This window comes from Myodes glareolus, chromosome 5, assembly GCF_982192425.1.
Source record: "Myodes glareolus chromosome 5, mMyoGla1.1, whole genome shotgun sequence".
In the NCBI taxonomy this organism is placed as follows: Eukaryota; Metazoa; Chordata; class Mammalia; order Rodentia; family Cricetidae; genus Myodes; species Myodes glareolus.
The window spans coordinates 96,055,853-96,071,349 of NC_142030.1; the positions used below are offsets into that span (position 1 = coordinate 96,055,853).

General features: G+C 47.1%; 1 protein-coding gene across 1 annotated transcript in view; it reads left to right on the forward strand.

The window, feature by feature from the left end:
* Positions 1-2,149: 2,149 nt before the first annotated feature.
* Positions 2,150-15,497, forward strand: part of LOC148122157 (lactase/phlorizin hydrolase-like) — a 35,310-nt gene continuing 21,962 nt past the window's right edge. The window contains exons 1-5 of the mRNA XM_087906567.1: positions 2,150-2,636; positions 5,159-5,238; positions 9,853-9,936; positions 12,149-12,251; positions 13,393-13,471. Coding sequence (XP_087762693.1) covers positions 2,375-2,636; positions 5,159-5,238; positions 9,853-9,936; positions 12,149-12,251; positions 13,393-13,471 — 608 coding nt within the window. The 5' untranslated portion in view covers positions 2,150-2,374. The remainder of the gene's footprint in view (positions 2,637-5,158; positions 5,239-9,852; positions 9,937-12,148; positions 12,252-13,392; positions 13,472-15,497) is intronic.

The window sequence follows — 15,497 nt, forward strand, 5'->3', positions numbered from 1 at the left end:
GAAGGAGAAGATGGTTGCTGAGGCAACCGGTGTCCTTAAATCACTGAGCTGTCTTCCCCCTCCTATCCCCGGTTCGATTCTCTGAGTTTGGTTTTTCTAGACAGTCTTACTAGCTCTGGCAGATCTCAAAGTCACTATGTCCACTCAGCTGCCCTCAACCTCAGAGATCCACGCACCTCAGCCTCCTGAGTGCTGAGTTAAAGATGGGCATCACCCTTGTTTCACGGGGAACAGATTGGAGAGGGGTTTGTGTTTCTTGTGTCAGATTTCATCTGGTTTGTTCAGGTATTTGCAACTTTCTGTCCTTACATGAAGTTTGTTGCTGTAACCTTCAATTCTAGCAGGAATGAAGATTCTTTAAGAGACCTTCAACCCTGTTCCTATCGGTAGAGACCAATTTGAACAAGGAAACTCTTGGAATTAGTATTTCCCTGGAATTCCATGCAGCCTTGGGGTAGGGCAAGAACAAAAGCTGAAACTGAGTTTCAGTCGGGGGTGGGGAGGGACTTGTCTTCCGGGAAGGAACTGCACAAAGGCACACAGGTCAACACTTCTCAGACCGCTCTGCAGGAGAAACTGAATGGACAGTGAGGGGCAGGGCCACACCTTGACCAGAACTGCTGCGCTGTGCCCTTTATTTAACCTTAAACCTCATGGGACTGGAGAGATGCCCAGTGGATAAGAACACTGCTGCTCTGCGGAGGACCCGGTTTGATTCCCAGCATCCATGTGGTGACTCAAAACCATGTGTAACTCCATTTCCAGGGGATCCGACACCCTCTTCTAGCCTCTGAGGTCACCTGGCATGCATGTGGTGTTTCTCCGTGTTCCCCTGGCTGTCCTGGAACTGCTTAGTAGATCAGGTTGACCTGAAACTCACAGAGATCTCCCTGCCTCTGCTTCCTGAGAGCTGGGATTAAGGACATGTCACCACCATCTTGGAATAAATCTTTAAAAATAACAAAACTCATGTCACAACCCTGAAGATGGGGCTAGAAGTTAGAAGTTCAACACGCCCCTTTATTTTCTCTACCATGCCCACAGTGAATATTCTTTCTGTTTTTTTCACTGTTATGTATCTGGCATTTGGGGGGCCTTAGTGACTGAGCTTAGCCTGTTGGGCTACCAGGGTTCAGACACCCTAACTGTAGCACAAATATTGGGGTTCAACCCGACAACCAGAAAAGCAAAGCAGCCAGGCCACTAGAGAAGTCTTACCTCTACCAAGGCTGGGCGACCACAGACTCAGCAGACTAAGCCTCTCTCTCCTCCCATTTTATATTCCCTGTAATGCTGGGATTCAGGGCATATGACTCCCTAGAACTGGGATTAAGGGTATGAGCCACCACCACCTGCATTTCTTTCTGCATTGATCTTGTGTAGCCCAGGGTGAATTTTAACTCACAGAGATCCATCTGCTCTGTCTCTCAAAACCTGGAATTAAAGGTGTGTGCCTCCATTGCCTAACCTCTAGTGTCTTAGCTTTGCCCTCTTATATTTAGGCAAGCTTTATTTATTATATCATTATACCTAACAATTCCAATAACATTATCTTACGGTTTGTGCATTTGCAAAGACTAGGGTGGAGTAGACAGCTCGATGGTAAGGTGCTTGCTGTACAGCAATACGGACCTGAGTTTTGATGCTCAATGTCCTTGTAAAACACCAGATGTGCTGACACAACTGTAATTCTGCACTGAAGAGGCTGGGACAGGCAGCTCCCCAGGGCTCACAATCGGGGAAGACGCCCAAGATCTACCTCTGGCCTCCACATATTTGTGCACACACAAGTTCATGAACATGTATACAGCAGCACAAGACAAGTTTTTGTTTTGTTTCTATGAAGATTACACTGTTTGAAGTTACCAAGTTCTCATTTAACGATCCTAGATAACACAGTTAAATATTGTGGGGATAATCACTGTTTTTTACAGCTTCAACTGTGTTATAAGGACCAGATTCCTACCAGTGCTTCTAACCATTCCTTGAACATGGATCTGCCCTGGACAGCCCTCTTCCTGAGCACTGTCCTCCTGAGTCTTTCATGCCAGGGGACTGCCTGGGATTCCGATAGAAATTTTATTTCAGCCGCTGGTCCTCTTACAAATGACTTAGTGCTTAACCCGAGCCATCCACTGGGAACCCAGGGCTCTGGTTTTTTGGCAGCAAGGACTTCTACGTCTGCCAGCAGCCATTGCCCTCTTTCTTGCCACAGTACTTGAGCAGTCTTCGTGCCAGTCAGGTCACCCATTACAAAGTACTTCTATCATGGGCACAGCTTCTGCCAACGGGAAGCCCCAAGAATCCAGACCAGGAAGCGGTGCGGTGCTACCGACAACTCCTGCAGTCCCTGAAGGCTGCCCAGCTTCAGCCCATGGTGGTCCTGTGCCACCAGACGCCACCCACCCGCGGCACCATCCAGAGAGACAGGGACTTTGCTGACCTCTTTGCCGACTATGCCACGTTCGCCTTCCAGTCCTTTGGGGACCTTGCTGAGATCTGGTTCACCTTCAGCGACTTGGAGAAAGTGATCCTGGATCTTGCCCCCCAGGGTTCGAAAGCTTCTGCTCTCCAAACCCTCAGCAAGGCCCACAGGAAAGCCTTTGAAGTTTACCACAGAGAGTTCTCTTCTCAGGGTGAGTACTCACGGACATGGTGGATCGGGAGCAGCTCTCACCACCTTCTTCTGTTTGCTTCCTTAACAGGAACTGATGAGGCCCCCACCTGTACGCATCTCGGAGTTCTGTGTGTCTGTCTGTGCGTGCGTGTGTGTCTGTGTGTGTGTGTGTGTGTGTGTGTGTATGTGTGCGTGTGTGTGTCTGTACGTGCGATTTTATTTTTATTTTAGATATGTGGGTGTTTTATCTACATGTTTGTCTGAGCACCATGTGCATGCCTGTGCCCTCAGATCCCCTGGAACTGGAGTTACAGAGGGTTTGAGTTCCGTGTAGATGCCAGGAATCAAACCAGGGACCTTTGGAAGAGAAGCCCGTGTTCTTATTGCTGAGCCATTTCTCCAGTCCTTGAAAACTATCTTCTAGACCCTTCCTCAGGGTCAAGTCTGTGCAACTGTCTTTCTCTGCCCTTCCTTGAAGGGAAGTTTATAAAGTCAGGATTCCTCCCACATTCTTCTAAGGGTTCCTTGTACCTGGAACTGCCTTGGAGAGAGAGTGCCTTTGGTATTTACAGCATACAGAGGGGAATACCACATCAGGTTATGGTGATGTCAACCTTTAGTCCTAGTACTGAGGAAGCAGAGGCAGGTAGATATCTGAATTCAAGGGTCTACAGAATGAGTTCCAGGACAGCTAGGGCTGCACAGATAAACCCCATCTCTAAAAACGATCATACAAAAAAACCAAACTTAAATGAACAATATGGTTGTGTGATTGCATAGCAGAGTGCTTGTCATGAATGCAGGAAGCCCTGGGTTCCAATTCCTGCCTTGCATGAACTGGGCATAGTGACACATGTCTGTAAGCCAAGCACTGAAAAGGTGGAGGCAGGATGTCCAGGAGTTCAAGGTTGCCTTGGGAGCTGAAGGCAGAACGATCAATTCATGGTCATCCTTGTCCACTTGGAAATTTAGAGGCCAGCCTGGACTACATGAAACCCTGTCTCAAAAAAAAGGCATTGGGATTCAAGGTGGTGGAGAGATGGCTCCTGATTGGCTAGGAGTTATTGCTGTCATCCAGAGGACCAGAGCTTAGTTCTCAGCACCCACATCAAGTGGCTCACAACCACCTGTATTTCCAACTCCAGGGGATTCCACACTTTCTTCTGGCCTCTGTTGACATCTATATATGCATTGCATATGATCACATAGACATAGAAATATCCACATAAATAAAAACAACTATGTATTTTTAAAAGGGTTTTATGTTCCTGGGTACATCTGTATCTTTACCCTTGACTCTAAATCTGAAGGTGGGTCCTGACGTTAGCTTTCTTTTTCTTTTTACTTTTTCCTAAATTTCATTTATTACTTGTGTATGTGAATCAGGTTTTTTCATGTATGTACTTAGTAAATAGATTTAATGTCCTGTTTTTGTTTGTTTGTTTTTGAATTTTTTTGTTTGGTTTGGCTTACTTTTTCAAGATAGGGCTTCTCTCTGTAGCCCTGACTGGCCTGTAAACTCACTCTGAAGACCCTGCTGGCCTCAGACTCAGAGATCCCCCTGTCTCTGCCTTACCTTGTAAGTGCCACAGTTAAGGGCATGCACCGCCCCCACCCAGCAGCTCTGTATTTCCTGCCTTTGTTCTCCAGGCAGTTGTGGTGCACACACAAGCTTGAGAGCAGTCACCATGCTGCGGGACAGCTAAACAAAACGCATGCACACATCAGTGTTTCCTTTGTTTCCCCATCAAGGCACAGTAGGTGCAATGAGGACAGAGACACAGAGGTTCCGGGGAGCACCCTGACTTTGGTTTTGTTTGTGCTAGGTGGCAGCTCTGGTCCTGACTGTCCAGAGATATAGCTGGGGATATAGCCGAGATGACCTCAGGCTTCTGATCCTGCTTGCTTCTCCTTCTCAAGTGCTGGGATCACAGACCTGTGCCACCATGCCTGGTTATGCTGTGCTGGCTATCAGTCCCTGGGCTTGTCATTCATTCATTCATTTATTCATTCATTCAATCAATCCCTGGACTTGTTCATTCAATCAATCAATCACAAACCTATACAATCAATCAATCAATCAATCCCTGGACTTGAACGAGCTCTCTACCAATGGTGCTGAATCCTCAGCCTGGAGCACTGTGCCTTTAAATAGAGTTTGGAAAACGGTTCTCTTGTCACGTTGGGATAATTCTTTCTATGCTGACTTTTCCAAGTGCTCTCTATGTGGGTCTTGATTCGTACACAACAGTCTCTTTGCCTGACATGGTGACACACAAGTTTAGTCAAAGCACTTGGGAGGCAGAGGAAAGCAGACCTTGGTGAATCAAGGCCAACTGACTTCCGGGACATCCAGGATCATAGAGTGAAGCATGGTCTAAAAAAATCCAAATAAAAACAACCTACTCTCTTAGGGAGATGTATTTTTAGCCACTTTGTTTTCTGGAGTCTGTCAGCTGCTAAAGAGAAGTCATGGTCCTGATCTATCCCTTCAGAAGCTCAGCCCTCCCTCAACTACTGCTCTTTCCTGTTTGGTTCCAGGAGGAAGGCTCTCTGTGGTCCTGAAGGCTGAAGATATCCCCGAGCTCCTGCTAACCCCATCCTCGGCTGCACTCACCAAGGTAGATGCTGCATCTGTAATGCCTAGGGAGAAATGTGATTGTGTTTATTTATTTTGAGATGAGGCCTGTGTAAGAGGAAAAGAGCTTGAGGCTGCTCAGTGGCTGTGGCACAGGTGTCATCCTGAGAAGGGCTGTCACCAGAGAAGACGGGACTGAGCTTCTCCCACGGGCTAGGGTTTTTATCAGGGATGGGGAGGAGGGTTGGTCAAAGGGCAGAGGGTGGGTTTGGCCAGAGTTGTTCATCTAGGACATGCAGGAATGCTACTTGTGCTGACTTCATGACACTGACTTAGGGAAATTGGAACTGTTAGTCTCACGAGTGGGCAGGGGTGGGGTTGGTCCTCAGGCTATGATTAATCACAGAGGATGGCAGAAGCAGGGGGATCTCTGTGAGTCTGAGGCCAGCCTGGGCTACTAGTGAGTTTCAGGCCAGGAGAGATATATTCTGAGACACTGTGTCAAATAAAACAAAACAAATATACTTTGGCACCCAATTGGTCTACACATACCCACAGAGAAAAAAAAATTAAGAGTTAGTAATTTATTAAAGTATTTATTTATATACTTCTGGGAGCTGAAGGGATGGCTCAATGGTTAAAAGCACTGGCTGCTCTTTTCCAGAGGATCCAGGGTCAGTTCCCAGCACCCACATGAAGGCTCACAACCTTCTGTAACCTCCAATTCCAAGGAACCATTGCCCTCTCCTGGCTCCCTTGGGCTCTCGTCCATGCTGAATAAAAAAGAAAATAAAGAAGGCTTATAAACAAAATATATGCCTTAGAGTACCATCCTGATGATATCCTCTGTGATTTTTAAAATTTCGAACAGGGCTTCCCTCTGTAGCCCAGGCTGACCTTGAACTCTTGATCTCTGGCTACCATTTCTGTGGTCTGAGTGACAGGCATGCAGCACCGCGTGTGACTTTACCATATTCTATTGTCAAACGGTCTCACAGAGTAGCCCAGGCTGGCCTCAGATTTGGTCAATCCTCTTGTCTCAGCCTCCAGCTCTAAAGACTCAGGTGTACCCACCATCTCCTCTAGTAACTGTTATTTTTTTACTCACTCCTTTATTTGCTTATTCATTTTGTTTTTGAGAAAGGGCCACATGTATCCCAGGCTAGCCTAAGTCACTGTATAGCTGAGGATGACCTTGAACTCCTGACCTTCCTGCCTCTACCCCACAAGTTCTGGGTTACTGGCATGAACCAACATGCCTGGTCTCCATCATGCTAGGGTGGAACCCAGGCCTTTGTGCATGCTAGGCAAACATCCCTGCTGGACCACATCCCCAGCCCAGTGTCTCTGCTGGTCTAAACTAATAGTTCCCTATGGGGAAAGAGCACCTCAGGAGAGAGGAGCCCAGGTAAGAGCCTCCTATTGGGGGACACTCTTTTTTTATTTTTTGAGAGAGGTTTCTCTGTGTAGCCCTGGCTGTCCTGGAACTCAGTCTGTAGATCAGGTTGCCTCAAACTCAGAGATCAACCTTCCTCTGCTTCCTGAGTGCTGGGATTAAAGGCACGTCCCATCACCCTGGCCTTAGAGGACACTGTTGTGTGGGTGTTAACAGTAGGAAGAAATTTGCTAGACATAATGAGACAGGACAAGAGGAAAAACAGAGAAGGCAGGGATGATGTAAGGGTTGGAAGCCAGCGCCAGCATTAGACAGACACAGGGCAAAGCAGGGAGTCCAGAGCCAGAGACAGGCACACACTGCTCAGGCCCATTGAAGGCCCCAGGGTTTGCACTTCTCAGAAGGAACCCAGACACTGTCCTGTGTTTACCCCTGAGCTCTGTGCAGCATGCAGGGGCGAAATACCAGCTCAAAGGCTGTTGCTGGACAAGGATTTTTATGACCAGCCCTTTGGTCTCTCGATAACAATTATTACTCTGTAAATTAATTTAGATGGCATTTAATCAGCAACAGATTTGTTTATCTAGAACCATATTGTATGTGGTTTTCAATATCCTTAGCTGGCAGATGTGGAATCTGGTGGACTCCGGAGATCACTTGATCGGAAGGCATTGGGGAGCCAGTGAGGGTTGGGCGCTAGGGCACTGGACCTGGACACGTGGCTCCCAGTTGGTGCCTGACCTATGAAACAACTGACCTGTTGGAGGGAAGGGCAGTTTGTGAGATTCCAGCCAAGAGAAAAATAGAGTGGTCAATCTGAATTGTGGCAGCAGGTGTGTGTGTGTGTGTGGGTGTGTGTGTGTGTGTGTGTGTGTGTGTGTGTGTGCATGTGTGCGCGTGTGTGAGTTACACTGCTGTATTCTCATGTTTAGATCCTGAATTTAAAGTTGTTCAAATATATGTGATGAGGGGACCTAGTGATGCATGGACGCTTGAAAGAAATCCCACACTAGCTCAGAAATGATAAGTAGACAGTTATTTATTTAGGGGTAAACTCACAACTCAGAATTCTCTGCTTGAATGGAGGACAGAGATCGAATCCTGCAATGCAACAATCCGAATGAGCAGCTGGCGAAAAGGAAGGAAGAAAAAAAGGGGTGGATGCAGCAGGTTCTGCGTCCCTGTATATAGTACAAGAGGCCACGCCTCAGTAGGCAGGTAACTACAAGCTACAAGCCTTCCTACAGCACATATGTAAAACACAGACCAGGTAGAATCTTGTCTTTTCTATCATGATTGGTTTTCTCTGTCTGTGCATGTGCTAATGTATTACATGTGTGTGCAGGTGCACGAACCTGCTCATCTGTGAGTGTGTGTCCAGGTGCTTGTGAAGGCCAGAGGCCAACACTGGGTGTCTATTGGGGGCTGTGGACCCAGACCCCGAATTTCCTGTAAACCTGCAGCTGCTCTGAGCAAAACAACTTGTTTTCCTGTGTTTGCAGCTACTGTGAGCATGAGACCCTCAGGAGTTCCTGATGGCAGGGGAGTGGTTTCTAGTGGGTTTGACTGGGGCATGGATATCAGTTAAGAATCCATATATAAGCGGCACTGGTACAAAATAAAGGGGGCATTCATTTTTCAAGGATGACCCGTGTCTCTGTCTGTGTGTCTTTGTGTGTTTAAATCTCCGGACCCTTGCCCGGCTTGGGAATGGTCCTGTAGCGCAGGGTCCGACTACAGGCGTAGTACTGCAGTACATGTAGTAGTATAGACGGTCAGGTGTCTTCTGTCACTTTTTACCCCTCCCCTTTTTTGGAGACTGGGTCTCAGTCTCTCTCTGAAATGGGAGCTCACTGATTTGACTGGACTGACCTGTCAGTGAACCCCCAGGATACACCGATCTCCATCTCCCAGCGTTCAGGTTAAAGACACTCTCGTGTTGAACATGGTAACACATGATTTTGTCTCTCTACTTGGGAGACAGATGCAGGCAGATCTAGGAGTTCAAGTCCAGCCTAGTCTACAAATGAATTCTAGGCCAGCCAAAGACTGCTAAGAAAAAAACCAACAACAAAACCAATGAGACGTGCTTGTGGATACTCGGTGGGTACTGGGCATCAGAAAGCATGGGAAGAACTCACTGAGTGGGCCCATTCTCCAGCCCCTTCCTTCCTTTCTTTTTTTTTTCTTTTTCAAGACAGGGTTTCTCTGTGTAGTCCTGGTTGTGAGAAACGTGCTGTGCAGACCAGGGTGCCCTCAAGCTCAGATATCTGCCTGCTTCTGTCTCCTGAGGGCTGGGATGAAAAGTGTGTGCCACCACTGCCCGACTGTCCTTGATTTTTAAAAAAATTCATTACATTTATTTTGTGTATGGTATGGTGTATGTGTTTGTTATTTGCTGTGTGTCTGTTTGTCTGTCTGTGTACGTGATGTGGTATATATGTGTTACTTGTTGTGTATGTGGTATGTATCTGTCTGTATCTGTGTATCTCTATGTAGGCATGCACATCCTATGGCACTTATGTAGAGAGCAGAGGGAAATCTGTGGAGTCTCAGTTCTACCCTCATGTGTGATGGGGGGTTGAACTCAGGTCATCAGAGTGGAGAGCAGACACCTATAGCTGCTAGGCCCTGTCACTATTCTCTTCCTCCTCCTCTTCTTCAAGACAAGATCTCTTATTGCACTAGCTGGCCTTGAACTCACAAGGTAGCCAAGGATTAGAATGCTGAAGTGGAGACGGGCACCACCATGCCCTGTTAATGCAGTGCTGGTGACAGACCCTGGGCCTTGTACACGCTCAGCAAGCATTCTTTCTACTGAGCCACATGCTCAGTGAGCTGGACCCTAGCTAGACCATGGGTTAGAGAGCCTGGGTGATCAGGGCTGTGTAGCTTGTTTTTCTGCTGGGAGAACTGCTCAAGCCAGGCTTGACTGGGGTGGACTTGAAGCTGTGGCCTGAAATTACAACAAAACCCCAGACCCAAGAGGGTTCCCAGATGTCACAAAGGTCAGGGGAGGGGACCCCTGGGGGAAGCTCCAGACTCCGATTCCCTCCCTTCGTGCTCCTCCATTTGCAGGCACCGCACACCCACACACACATTTTCACACTTACAAATTCACCACACTCACGCCCCTGCTGTAGTCACATGCACACTCATCTACAGCTTTCTCCTGGGAATCCCAGGATCGGGTTAGTCATGGGGAGAACCAGCACTCTTCTGAGGAGGCCTTGTTCTAATGGTTTATCTCCCTGTTTCTAGGACTCGGTTGACTTCCTCTCTCTTGATTTGACTTCTACATGCCAAAGTGTGGCGACTCTACCACAGAAGCTGAGTGACCTGCAGGTAATGTGAGGGCTTTTCCATCGTGATGGAGTGGGAAAGGTTCTGGACAGCTTATCAGAAATGTGACATTTGCCTAAGGCGTGGACTGAGCCTTCCATAACAGCCCGACCCCCCTGAGCTGCAGCTTCAGACATTCCCACTTACAGAGACCATCAGGATGTGGGCTTGCTGTGGTTTCTGTAGCTAGATGTGGGTTCCCTGTGGGCAGTCCCTGGGTGTGCTCTGTGGCTCAGATAGTAGCCTGTTTGCCTTACAGGAGCAAAGCCCTAAGTTCATCCCCAGCTCAGCATGAAACAGTGTAGTAAAGCTTGCTTGTAATCCCGGCACTCGGGAGGTAGGAGGATCAGGAGTACAAAGTCATTGTCAACTAAACAATAAAGTCAAGGCCAACCCTGGCTAACTGAGACCCTGTTCGAGAGAGAGGGATGGAGAAGGGAGAACAAGCTGCCATACGAAAATGTGTGTGCAGACACCCCAAACCCACCACCACCACCACTACTACTAACTTACCAGACTGAAGACAATTTCCCGTTACACCAAAGATGCTGGAAAGCAATAGAGGGAGGGAGAGAGATCGTGGGAGGCAGAGCATAGCAAGTTTGCTGTGAGATTGTGTCTCCCAGTAACATCAGAAGCTACAGCCATAGAGTGTCACCAACATGATGGAGAACAGCCCATGAAGCCTCAGCTGTGCACAGAGAACTACAGGGTACAGTAATGCTGAGAGCGGGACAGGGGCTTCTCCCCAGGGAAGAGAACACCAGTGCCTAATGGTCAGCCCGAAAACACACATACAAATAACAGTATATGGACTGAACAAGTTACAGTTAGGAATATATGTATATAAACATACTTACAAATATACCTATACAAACAGTAGGAATTGACAGAAAAAGAAGGCCATGAATATGAAGAAGAGGAGGGAGAGGTATATTGGAGGGCTTAGGGAAGAAAGAGAAGCAAGAAATGTTGTAATTAAATGACAATCTCAAAAATAAAGAAGCAAAGAATAGAGGGAAATCAGCCACAGGAGCTGAGATCTCAAAGTGACAGCGCCTCTGATTTTTTTAAAAACATTTTCTTTATTTATTATGTATGTATACAGTGTTCTGTCTGCACATGTGCCTGCAGGCCTGAAGAGAGCACCAGATATCATTACAGATGGTTGTGAGCCACCATGTGGGTGCTGGGAATTGAACTCAGGACCTCTGGAAGAACAGCCAGTGCTCTTAACCGCTGAGCCATCTCTCCAGACCATATGTCATTTTACTGATTTTTATTTTCAAGACAGGATTTCTTAAGACAGTTTGTGTTTATGTTTCAGTGTGACTGTGCATATTTGTATAAATGCATGTGCCTCCTGCTGGGAGGGAGAGGTATTGCCTGGGTGCACAGAGGCTGGAAGAGGGCATCGCATCCCTCAGAGCTGGAGTGACAGGCATTCGTGGGAGGCCTGCTTCTTAAACAGGACCTGAACTCATGATTGTGATTTGGGTGCCCTTAACCACCAAGTCATCTCTGTAGCCGTTTGCTTGACTTTTTATTACAGAAAGTTTGAAACAAATCCAAAGAAGAAGCGAAAGTATAGGAATTCCTATGAGGACATGGCTGCCATAGCCAACTTGTTTACCTGTCCGATCTGTTCTCTATCTAAAAATTATATACTGAGACAGATTTTCATGTAGCCCAGGCTGGCCTTCTGTGGCTAACGTTGCACTTATGATTCTCCTGCCCCCATGTCTTGAGTGTGGACATTGTATACCTGCCCCGCCACACCTGGTTTATGTAGCACTGAGGATGGAAGCCAGGACTTTACACATTCTAGAAAAACACTCTACCAGCCAAAGTACATTCTCAACGTCACAAAAAAAGTATTTTTTAAGCAAACCATGAACACTCATGATCATGGTGATGAGGCCTATTGGTTAAACATTTTAGGAAGTGCAGGCTCCTACACAAGCAGAAACCTTGCTCTTGACCCTAATCTTCTGGCTGGCGTATGAAGTCCTCTATCTAAAATGAACTGCTATGGTTATCAGTTCATTTAGGAAGGGCTGGTGGCCGATGGTCACTGACAATTGTCGTTCTCCAGAGTCCAAGTCACTGCCCTCAGTAAGTGGGGTGACTTGAGGTTGTTTCCAGAAGGTGAGCATGTAGCGTCTCCACTCTTCCCATTACTAAAGGCACACTTGTTGGCCTTCATCTTTTCTAGAACATTGAGCCCAAAATGAAAGTTTTCATCTACACCCTAAAACTTCAGGATTGCCCATCCACAGGGAGGAGCCCCTCCTCACTGCTCTTCAGCCTGCTTGAAGGTGAGTGGACCAGCATGTGGCAGGAGTTGAATGGCCTTTGTTACACTGTGTGTTGGGGAGCAATACTGACATCGGGGGTTCTCACGAGGGAGGGGCCTAGGAAAATGGCTGAACTGAGAGCCTACCAGGTGAGGCTAAAGTCCCATAACTTCCCTGGCAGTGAGCTCCTCCTGTCCTGGGACACCGAGTGGTCCTCTACAGATGGCAAGGGTGCCCAATATGACATGTTCCTAACTCAGGTGTGAACTGTCAGCATGGAAACATATCCTTGTGTTCCCCTGGTCTTAGCAGCCCCAGGAGGATCTAAGACGCAGAAAACCTCTGGTGTAGGATCTTGCGGTCTAAACGTCACTGAGTAGTCCTGCCAGGCCTTGAACTCAAGGGCAGTCTATTTAGTGCATGCGTGTGTGCATGTCTGTGTCTGTGTGTGTGTGTTTCTATGAGTGTGTATATATTGGTGCAGGTGCCTGAGGAGAACAGAAGGCTGTTGGATCCTCTGGAAACGGAGTTACTCACAAGTAGTTGTGAGCTGCCTGCAGTGGGTGCTGGGATCTGAACTCGGATCTTCTAGAAGAACAATTTGCTCCTTATCCAGAGTCATCTCTCTCATCCCATGCCAGGCTTTTTGTGTGGTTGTGGAGGTTGAGCTAATTCCTCCTGTTTACCCAGGAGGCACCTTACCAATTAACTCCCCCACCTTCTTTTTCAAAAATTTCACAAGAAGGTGGCAGTGGCAGACACTTTAAATCCTAGTACTCAGGAGGCAGAGGTAGGCAAATCTCTGAGTTCAAAGCCATTCAGCTCTAAGAGCAAGTTCTAGGAAAGTCAGAGCTACATCGTGAAATCCTATCTCAAAATAAAATAAAAAATAAAAAGCCCGAAAGGAGGTATGAACACGTTCCCATGACCAAGACTCAAGGGTGGGTCCAGCTATCTTCTGAAGTGTTTGTGTCACTGATATTCACTCTGAAATATGAGGACCAACATTCTAGTTCTAAGCAGACCAGATGCATCCATGGTATCTTCAGAAAGTCTTATCATCATCACTTGGGGTTAGAGTGGTTTTAAAATGAAGTAAACTACAGATTGCATGTTTCTGCTCCAGCTCCACACACAGTTAACAAAGCTGCTTTTCTTACAGCCATAAATAAAGACCAAGTACAGATGGTTGGGTTCGACATCAATGCATTCCTGAGCTGTTCATCCAGTCCTGAGGAGAGGTAATGCTGGCTTGTGCCGTTAACAAGAAGTAACAGTTACTATGGCTTCTCTTGTTGTGTACATGGGCAATCACTGGGGACCATTGTCCTTTTGTTTTGGTGTTGTTTGAGGCGTGTGTGCGCGCATGCAGCATCCTGAGTGAGCATGCAGGTGCACCACCTTCCTGAGTGAGCCCACAGAGGTCAGAATGTCAGAATGACAGATCCCTTGGAACTAGAATTCCCATGTGAATGCTGGGAACTAAACCCAGGCCTTCTGCAACAGCAGTAATTGGTCTTAACTGCTGAACCATCTCACCAGTCCTGACTTTGCCTCCTGGGACAGCAAACAGGTCACAGTCGTTTAAGAGATGAGAGGTGGAGGCTCAGAGGGAGGCCAGAGAAGCAGTAGCTCGTGGAGATGTGCCTGGGCCTACAGGTCCTGTGTCCTCACTGTCAGATTCTCCCAGGTCTGCATATTTAGCAGAGCTGAGATGAGGATACTGGGATAGTGTGCACATATGTGGCAGAGAAAGCAGGTTATGGGGCCAGCTACATGGTTCATGGGTAAAGGTACCTGTGCCCAAGTCTGATGACCTGAGTGTGGTCTCTCAGGCTCACGTGTTGGAAGGAGACGACTGACACCCACAATTGTCATCCAACCTCTGCACATGCCGTGTGCACACTCCTCACACAGAGTCTCTGAATGAAAGAATGAATGAATAAATGCATGTATGCATGACTCTGGTGCCTCAGAGGGTAAAGGCCCTTGCCTGTGTGCTGGTTGGCTTTCTGTTGCTCTGATAAAACAGTGACCCAAGCAACTTGGGAGGACAGAGCTCATTTCATGTTACTGTTTACAGTCTTCCACAATGGGCATCAGGGCAGGAACTCGAGGCAGAGTTGAAACTGAGGCCATGGGGAAATGAATGCTGCTTGCTTGTTTGCTCTCCATGGCTTGCTCAGCCCTCTTTCTTTTTTTTCAAGATTTCTTAATTTATGCATTTGTGTGTTTTGTCTGCATGTATGCACATCAGAGGAGGCACTGCATTGCTTGGAAGTACAGTTGTAGACATTACTGAGTCAGCATGTGGGTGCTAGGAATTGAGCTCACAACTTCTGACAATGCAAACATGTTCTCAACCTCTGAGCTGTCTTAGTCTTTCCAGCTCCCAGTCTACTTTCTTGTATAACTCAGGACCACCTACCCAGGGGTCGTTCTACCCACAGTTGACTTGGCCTCTCACACCCATCATTACATAAGGATGATGCCCACAGACTTGTGCACAATCCAGTCGGACATAAGCCTTTTCTCTGTCAAGGTTTCCTCTTCTCAGATGACTCCAGCTTGGTGTCAGGTTTTTAACATGAAGGGGCCTGCTTGTTGGGGTTTCTGTCCTGCCCGGTATCCCACAACCAGCAAGCCCCAAATTAAAACTCACAGAAGTCTCCATAAGTTATAAAACTGATTGACCCATTAGCTCAGGCTTCCTATTAGTTCTTGTTCTGATATGTTTTAGCCATATGGCTCGGTACCTTTTTCGCTGGCAGGTCACATCCTGCTTCCTCAGTGATCTGGGCAGGACTGGAAGGAATCAGCTTCTTCCTTCCCAGAATTCTCCTGTTCTCATTGCATCACCTCTACTTCCTGTCTGATTTTTCTGCCTATGCTTCCTGCCTGGCCAATCAGCATTTATGTAAAACATGATTGACAGATTACAGACAATTTCCCGCACCAAGGTTAACAAAAAGTAAGCAGCTCACCAGGCATGCATTTGTACCTGAGTTAGATCCCCAGGTCCCACGTAAGTGCAGCCGAAGAGAACAGACTCCATGAAGTTGTCCATATATAAAATCCACAGCAATAAATAATGAAACTTAAAAGGTAAATAAATATAGTAATTATTAAAGAGAAGAAAAAAAAAGAGAGCAGTTTAGGTGTAGACCTGAGCAGCCCACTGAGGCTTCACGAGATAAACTTCTGAGCTCAGTTCTTCAGTATGAGATGTGAACACCTTCCTCGAATCACAGCTCTCACAGGAAAATC